General features: G+C 42.5%; 2 protein-coding genes across 2 annotated transcripts in view; one reads left to right on the forward strand and one right to left on the reverse strand.

The window, feature by feature from the left end:
* The window catches only part of Vps35 (VPS35 retromer complex component), a 35,689-nt gene extending 29,752 nt beyond the window's left edge, over nucleotides 1-5,937 (reverse strand). Inside the window, exons 1-2 of the mRNA XM_021219988.1 lie at nucleotides 5,585-5,937; nucleotides 1,507-1,605 (exon numbers count right to left, since the gene is read on the reverse strand). Of these exons, the coding sequence (XP_021075647.1) occupies nucleotides 1,507-1,605; nucleotides 5,585-5,587 (102 nt within the window). The 5' untranslated portion in view covers nucleotides 5,588-5,937. The remainder of the gene's footprint in view (nucleotides 1-1,506; nucleotides 1,606-5,584) is intronic.
* Nucleotides 5,782-8,450, forward strand: part of Orc6 (origin recognition complex subunit 6) — an 8,134-nt gene continuing 5,465 nt past the window's right edge. Inside the window, exons 1-2 of the mRNA XM_021220829.2 lie at nucleotides 5,782-6,127; nucleotides 7,062-7,191. Coding sequence (XP_021076488.1) covers nucleotides 6,063-6,127; nucleotides 7,062-7,191 — 195 coding nt within the window. The 5' untranslated portion in view covers nucleotides 5,782-6,062. The remainder of the gene's footprint in view (nucleotides 6,128-7,061; nucleotides 7,192-8,450) is intronic.

An 8,450-nucleotide genomic window follows, 5' to 3' on the forward strand; every position in this document is an offset into this window, starting at 1 on the left:
ATAGGGGACTTTGGGGATAGCATTTAAAATGTAAATGAAGTAAATACCTAATAAAAATTGGGAAAAAAAATACAGGAGGCAGAAGTTGGAGAGGGAATGCGGTGAAACAGTCTTCTGAACCTGACATGGCCTCTGCACTCACTGCAGCTATAGATAGCTATACAGTATCGGATCTGTCTGTTCCACTCCGTATGGAGGAAGAGATCATAAGGTTCCACTGCTCACTGAGGGACTACAGGCTTTTAATGGGTCCTGGGAAAGAGTATGTCATAAGTTGCTCATGTTCTGGGAAATAACCCCTCACTCATACTCATGTAACCCTACATAATTAAACTAGGTGGGTCAAAAAAAAAAAAAGATATAACATAAAAGATATAACTTGGGGGCTGGTGAGATGGCTCAGTGGGTAAGAGCACCCGACTGCTCTTCCGAAGGTCCAGAGTTTAAATCCCAGCAACCACATGGTGGCTCACAACCACCCGTAACAAGATCTGACTCCCTCTTCTGGACTGTCTGAGACAGCTACAGTGTACTTACATATAATAAATAAATAAATCTTTAATAAAAAAAAAAAAGATATAACTTAAGAGGGAAAGAAGGGTTTTAGCAAGAGAGAAGGTAATAGAGCACAAAAATAACCAAAATTAAATTTTGTGTGTATGTGTGTGTGTGTGTGTGCACGCACGCGCGTGTGTGTGGGGGGATTGAAATTGTTAATGAAATCAAGAGAAACTGAAAGAAAACATCTGACATCACTCAACCTCTGGACTCCATATACATGCACAAATACATACATATACTACATGGAAAATGTAAGACACTTTACAAAGTAGCATCATTATTCCAGCAACTTATAGCTTAAAGTATCTGCCTATTTGGTTCAATTCTTTAAACTTTAACACACAGAATATAAAGTACTTACGCAGATTATTCCTATCTTTAGATAATAAAAACATATAAACAAGTATATATGTAATTTTTGTTTTTGCATTTTAGGGGTCTCACCACATAAACCAGAACTGGCTTCAAGTTCATGGTCCTCTTTTGCCTTCAGAGGTATTGGCCACAAGTATGTACCTTTGAGTACAGTTTTTAAGCTAGTTCCTACAATAAAAGTACATATTCACAAGTTCTCAGGATATTCAGGTGAAATAAACTTAGCTGAATAATTCAAATTGAGGCATTCAAATCTATTCATTCATTAAGTATTCACTGAACAGCCATTCTATATTAAGTTCTCCTCAGGTCTAAGGTATAAACCAAACAGGCTCAGATACTTAAATTAGATGTTAATATGCCAGTGTATAACTGGACAGACACAAAATTAGGAAGAAGCAGGGCTCTTTGTTCATAAGTATCAACAGTGCTAAACACAGATGAAGTTGAGACAGCTGCTGGTGGTGACCAGATTGACTGAAAGCAGAGATGATACATAATTGTACAACTGGTGATGTTTGCTCAGGAATTTACAGCATACAACTGTATCTTTCACATTTTCATTCTTACCAGGCATCTTTTCATCTGGAATGATTGAACCTTCACAGCCTGGATGGCTTCATCCAAGAGTTTTTCCTGCTCATCCTGGGGTGACTGCTGTGTTGTAGGCTAAAATAAAGATTTAAAAATACTTTCATTAGTGGCTCATAAGCACTTTCTCCTGTCAAGAAGAATTTTTAATTTCCATAGTTTTAGTCATAGTCCTTTTCTAAAACTTTCGCCTAAGGTTCTTTCTAACTTCATATCTCAAACAAATTTGTCAATTCTGGACTCAGCCCAGCATGGTGATGTATGCCTTTAATCCCAGCACTTGGGAGATGGAAGCAGGCACATCTCTTTGAGTTCAAGGCCAGCCTGGTCTACATTATGAGTACCAAAACAGCAAGAACATCCTAGTGAGTCCCTGTCTAAAAATGACCAAAAAATATCTGGCATCAAAGAAACCTGTGGTGGGAATTTATAGTTATGTTCTGCTAATATGCTGTACATCCAATTGGAACATAGCTGTAAAGCCAAACTTTTTCTTATGATAATTCTAGTATAAATTCAAAATTTTAATAACTTCTCTCTCCCTCTCAACTACATTCACCTACAATTTAGTCTTTACACCAAAGAATTCTGAGTTTATAAAAACACAGCTCCCTCCATCATAACAAAAACTAAACAACGTGGGAATAAAATAGGTAGAACTGTTAATGACTTAGAAAAAAGGTAAAGACGGTTTCCTCAAATACCTACTATTTCAAATATACAGATTAACAGCTAAAAACAAAGTAAACCTATTCTTCCATGTCATCAGCAAAACTCTGCTTATAAAATGAACTCATTCTCCTTGTTAAGTAGAATTAACCCATATTTCATGTTAAATATCACCATGTTAACATTACTTCCACAGCATGCCTAAAAACATAATTATAAATAATCACGTGTTTGAGATCCAGCATACACAATGTGTGCTTCATAAACGTTCACTACACAGATAGGCTGATTCTAGACCTTTCTGATCATTTATTTGATTAAAAAACAAAAAAACAACCAGCAAATTAATGGATAAGCAGTATACACACACAACAGACTATTGTTACTCCATAAAAAGGTCTCTAGTATTGAAACACTCATAGAAATAAACCTAGAAAACACTACACCAAATGAAATAAGTCTGACACAATGCATGCTGGAAGACTCCATTTATATGAAATATCTTAAACAGATAAATCATCCACAGATTTACTAATTTAGAAGAGGAATGGTGGGTAAACCACTGATTAATGATTTTCTTTTGAGGTAATGAAAATATTTTAGAACAAAGGTAATGTATTAAAACCCACTGACCTGTTCATTTTACATAAATTTCATTTAAAAAAATTTAAGACTAACTAGAGGAAAAGTACCTCTCTGCATAATGATAGAAAAAGTAGAAGGATTTACACGTAAACATGAAAAGTCATGTTTCATATCTAAGACAAGTATAAGATTAAATAACAACAAAAATCCACTTCTGAAATACAATGGTTCATAAAAATTAAAAGCTTTTGTCTTAGCTTCACTTCAGATAAAGAGAACGAGTAAACGAGCCATGCTGTGTGCTGTCTTTGCATAAACTAGTAAGATGAGTTTCCCACAACTATTTCTTTTCAAAATTCATAAAGGACTGAAAGGATAACCTGAGCTCAAGTCTTAGTATCCACACACTGGGTGGCTTGAAACCAACTATAACTTCAGCTCCAGGGAATACAACACCATTGGCCTCCACAGGCACCTGCAGTCACATGCTCATACAAATGAACAAATACACGTAATTAAAATCTTTTAATGAAAATACTTCAATATAGACGTATGGATTGTTTCCAGCTCTGGCTACTGTGTGGTAATAACCTATAAAATGGGCTATAAGCAATCACAAATTTTTGGTACAGGCTAGAAAAATAAAATAGCACACAAAGTTCTGAATGTGCATAGCACTCAATAATGAGTGCTCCATAAATGTTAGTTATTACTATATCTAGTTTGAGAGCATTTACCTCTACTGGTTGTAGGAACCTGTTTGTTAGTTAGCTTTCCCACTTATGAGCTGCATATGCAATATGACAATACAACATAAATTGTAAAATAAACAGAATCATCATGTTGTTGAATATGGTATTTAAACCTGATGAGAAAGCACAAATTAATACTTCAAGGAGAACTGAGGATAACAAGAAAACAGGAACTTTAAAATAATTTGGGTTGGGGAGTTTGTGTCTAGCAGGCTGAAGGTCTTGGGTTCAATCCCCAAGACTGCAAAAAAGAAAAAGTAAAGAGTCTGGATCCCATACACACAAACTTAGCAATACCCCAGAAACCCTATGACGGAGCATGCCATGAACATTAAATGGCAAAATTCTTTCTTTGTGCAGAATTTCTGCCCATTCTCCTCAAAATCTGTTTGTGTTACTCCAAAGTGTTTTCCAAGCTCCTAACACAACCTCTTTCCCACTACGAACCCAAAGAACTGTATAGCAGAATTTTTCAAAAGCACATCTCTGCCATTTATTTCTATCTGGTGTCTAAAACATTCTATAAAATTGAAAGTACACCAGAAGTTTGATTAATTGTACTGGACTCAGGATTTTTAGGAGTACAGTACAAATGATATCAACCCTTGCTCCCAAATGCAAAAGTGAGACTTAAAGGCTAACTACCTACTCAAATCATAAAACTGCCTATGACAGAACCGATACCCAGGTTCCATTTTCCAATAAAATTCACAGGGAAAACTGTTCCAATCTGGTTCCCCCAGCACATAAATAGATTTTTTTTTTAATTACATAAATAGATTTTATAGTGTATCCTCAAGTGATTATAAAACACTATGTCAACCAGTAAGTGTTGAAAAACAAAAAGTTAAACTTCACACCAGTCATATGCCAAATCTCAATTGTACAAAGTTCTGAGGGGGAAAAACATCTTGTAAGGCAATATATTATATTAAATACACATCAAATATTTATCCAATTATGGGAACAAAAGCTCAGAACTCAGCCAGCTAGGACCAAAGATGACATAAATACCAAGTTGATCGGAGTCTAGCAAGATCATCATAAACGTCCACTCCAAAAAAAAAAGAAAAAAAAATCAACAAAAAGATTTAATGCTGGTTTTTCCAATTAACACACTTAAAGTGAAGCATGTGCAGTGGCACATAGAATTATCAATGCAAAGAATGAATACTGAAATCAATAAAACGGACATAAGCATACCACATCCCAAACCACTACCTGTTCTATGCATACTACAGCAAATGCTCGTGTAATGCAAGTGACAACTTGCCCTGTGGAAAACAGACAGGATTCGAATTTTGCGGAAGTTCCTGTTTATAAGGCTAGTGCCACAAAGCTCCGCGACGTATTATCGTCGCGGAGAAACCTTTGAATGACTGCTTTCAGCAAGTGAGCTCGAATCCTCAGAGAACAAAATGCGGAACGGAGCCCTGTTTCCTATCTGATGGCTGGGCTCAGGGAAAGAAAGCAGGAGCCCTTCGGGAAACTCACGTGAGCAGGTCCCTAGAATTCGCTGACAGGCGCTGCAAGAGGAAGGGGGCTCTGCGGCCACGGAAGGCCGGGGACCACTGCGGCCTCCCTGAAGGATATTTCCAGCAGAGAAAAGGCAATGGGACCCCCGAGGACAGCTGAGCACAAAGCTGGAAATGCACCATCAGGGCGCGACCCAGCTCCGGCGCGAGCCCAGAAGCTCGGGGGCTCCTCGCTGTCCCAACTCCGCACAGACCCGGGACTCCGACTGTCAGAGGGAAGGTGGCTGTCCCGTACGCAGGCCTCCCCCGACACCCAGAACCTGCAGCCCGCGACGCCCCTGAGGGAAGCTGCCTGGTCTCGGGGTAACGACCAAATCCAGCGCCACCGCCCACCGCAGTCCGCCGCAGCCCACCGCGGCCTTCCTCAGCCCGTGCCCAGCCCGCAGGCCCAGCCCGGACCGGACCAGCCTCGATGGAAATGCAGGGCCCCCGGCTCCGCCAGCAAGACTCCCGTTCGCCGGAGGAAAGCGTGGACTGCGACCCGGCAACCCAGGCCCACCGCTTCCCCTCACTCACCATGGCGACTCCGGGGACCCACAAGCAGCAGCGCTCTACCCCGCCGGAGCCGCCCGCCGTCAGGTGACCGAGCCTTCCGAGCCCCGCCCTCTCTAGCCCCGCCCTTGGGTGGCAGCGGCTTTTCGATTGGCCCACTGAAAGTCTCGCGTGGTTTGTAGGAAAACGGTCAGACGGCGGTGAGTAGTGGACGGGGCGGGGCGAGACTAGTACAGCGCAGCGGCGAACGAGGGACAGCAGGAAGGGAAACCTTAGTTAAGGGGGGCTCCGCGGCCGAGGACGGGCAGCGAGAGACCCTTGTGCGCGCCCACTTCGCCTGGGCCCGCGCCTCATCGTGTGCACATGCGTAGAACGATGACCAGGATTGGTGTGTGGAACGGTCTCCACCTCTCGTCGCCACCAATCTGGACGCGCCGGGGGTGGGCCTTAACCCTCTGACAATCTGCGCGCGCACTTCGCTGGGCGCGCTTTTCTTCCAGCAATGGAGTCGGAGCTGGTCCGCCGCCTTGCCCCACGCCTCGGCCTTGCGGAGCCGAGTGTACTGAGGTGAGTGTGGCCGTGCGTGCGGGTACACGTCCCTGACTGCGGCCCCGGGTCCCTCCCAAAGCAGCGTCGGATGAAGGACTGGCGATGAGGGAATGACCGCACACTGGTCTGGGCGAGACTCGGGTCCAACATCTAGAAAAACCGTCGTTAGCTTGAGAGGACGTATGTAGTCGTCCTCGGAGCCCTCTAGCTCTGTTGGATGCACTGCGGCCGGGGAGGACCTCATGTCATTCCCTCAGGCTCGATTGGCTGTTTACAAGGATGAGCCAGTCTTGCAGGGCAGAGCCTGTGCAAATCACTGTAGATGGCAAGAGAATGGTACAGAGTGAAGAGCTGAAGTGACGAGCAGGGCGTAAGAATTCCAGAAAAGGCCCAGTGGCGTTGGGGCTGATTTATTAAATAGTGGCACGCATGGGAAAATATGGTAAGAGTGTCCCAAATAGCTTCCATTTTACGAAGCCCTTGAGATTGGGAGGATCGTTGGAGGATCTGTCCTAGGAAGTAAAGCTACAGCGGGCAAGTGTATAGAAAGTTCGTAGGCCTATTCCCAGGGCTACTGACCAGAAATACGATGGGACCCAGAACTGTTTTCACAAGCCGCCGAAACTGAGACCCAACCAGTCATTAAGGAAGAGAAAGAAAGAGAATTTGATTTTCTCTAATCTGCCTGCACCAACTCTTTACACTTGTTGAAGTAATGTAAGAAGGAAAGGTAATGTCCAAGGAAAGCACTCGGACACAGCTAAGTCTGGAGTGGTTTTGGTTCTATCTAAAGACCTTCCGCCTCTCCAAAGGATGTGCCTTCTAGGCCCCAAATGAACTTGCACAGTAGTTAGGTGGTGTGCAAGTCCACCATGCTGAATTCTTAGTTCTTTGCCTAAGTGTTGAGAAAGTTCTGCAGCAGTTTTAGTGACCGTACTGCCTTTCTAACCAGGAAAGCAGAGGAATTCCTGCGGCTGTCTAAGGTGAAGTGTGTCGGTCTGTCTGCACACAGCTCAGAAACCAGCAATGCTGTCATATGCCTGGACCTTGCAGCTTCCTGTAGGAAGTGCCCCTTGGATAGAGTAAGTTGGCGCCATAGGAAATTTGAGGGATCTGATGTGACCCTGAGGCTTCTTTGTTTTAATCTTCTTGGTGGCGGCTCTGTTTCTTTTTTATTATGATTATATGTGAGTACACTGTAGCTGTCTTCAGACACTCCAGAAGAGGGCGTCAGATATATGGTTGTGAGCCACCGTGTGATTGCTGGAATTTGAACTCAGGTCCTTCGGAAGAGCAGTCACAGGAGAGAGTTTTTAATCAAGTTCAAGGGTACAGTCTATCCTGACACAGAAATCAAAGCAACTTGAATCTACATGGCACCTACAGTCATGAAGAAGAAATCAATTAATCTTTGTCCCCAATTCAATTTCTCCTTTTTTTGTACATACAGGATCCCATTGCAGGAGATTTTGACACCAGAAATGGTCTGTCCACCTCAGTTAATCTAATCGGCATAATCTCCCATGGGCATGCACAGAAGCTCTTTTTCCAAGTGATTCTAGATCTCATCAAGTTGACAGTTGAGATTAACTCTCACAGTTAGACCAGGCCCTTGTCAAAATCCTTAATGTTTTAAAGTTAGAGTCAGGAAGAGTCACATGTTGAAACCAAATGTCAGTATTATTTACAAGATCCATGAGCTGCCAGTTTCTTCATCCATCAAATAAGGATAAAAAACATCTTTTACTGGATTATTATTCTGACTAAAGAAGATACCTATCTCCTTTATGTAATAGATATACACAGTACTTATGTCATAATGGATGTATTTATTCATTAAAGCTCTGTTAACTTTTCTGTTGCTATCTAACTCTTCAGTTGCTTTTACCCTGGCCTCAAGCTATGATACTCACTTTGTGAGTCGTAGTTTTGTAAACGAAGCACAACACTTTTCCACCCTGGAATGCTTTGTTGCCAAGTTCCTTTCTGTCCTATGTGACTCTACTTTGTTGTATATCTTTTATAAAGCTGTCCATGATTTCCCAAGATAGACTTGGTTTCCTACAATGGTGGATTATTCTGTTCTTCTCCCCTTCCAGATATACACCTTCCTCACCCTACACCCAATACTTCCCTTAATTTTCCTAGTAGTTTGTTTTGTGCAGCTGAGGCCAGCTATACTATATAATCATTTTTAAATTATTTGTAAGTGCTCTTGCTCTTCCCTTCCTGCTCCTGCCCTCTCCTGTTCCCTTCCCCCCTCTCTCTCCACGTGCTACGGCAGGTCTCTACTCTCCTACTTCTCTACTCCCTCTCTGCCTCTACTACCCTCTTAACTCCC

The sequence above is a fragment of the Mus pahari genome, chromosome 20 (assembly GCF_900095145.1).
Source record: "Mus pahari chromosome 20, PAHARI_EIJ_v1.1, whole genome shotgun sequence".
Taxonomy (NCBI): domain Eukaryota; kingdom Metazoa; phylum Chordata; class Mammalia; order Rodentia; family Muridae; genus Mus; species Mus pahari.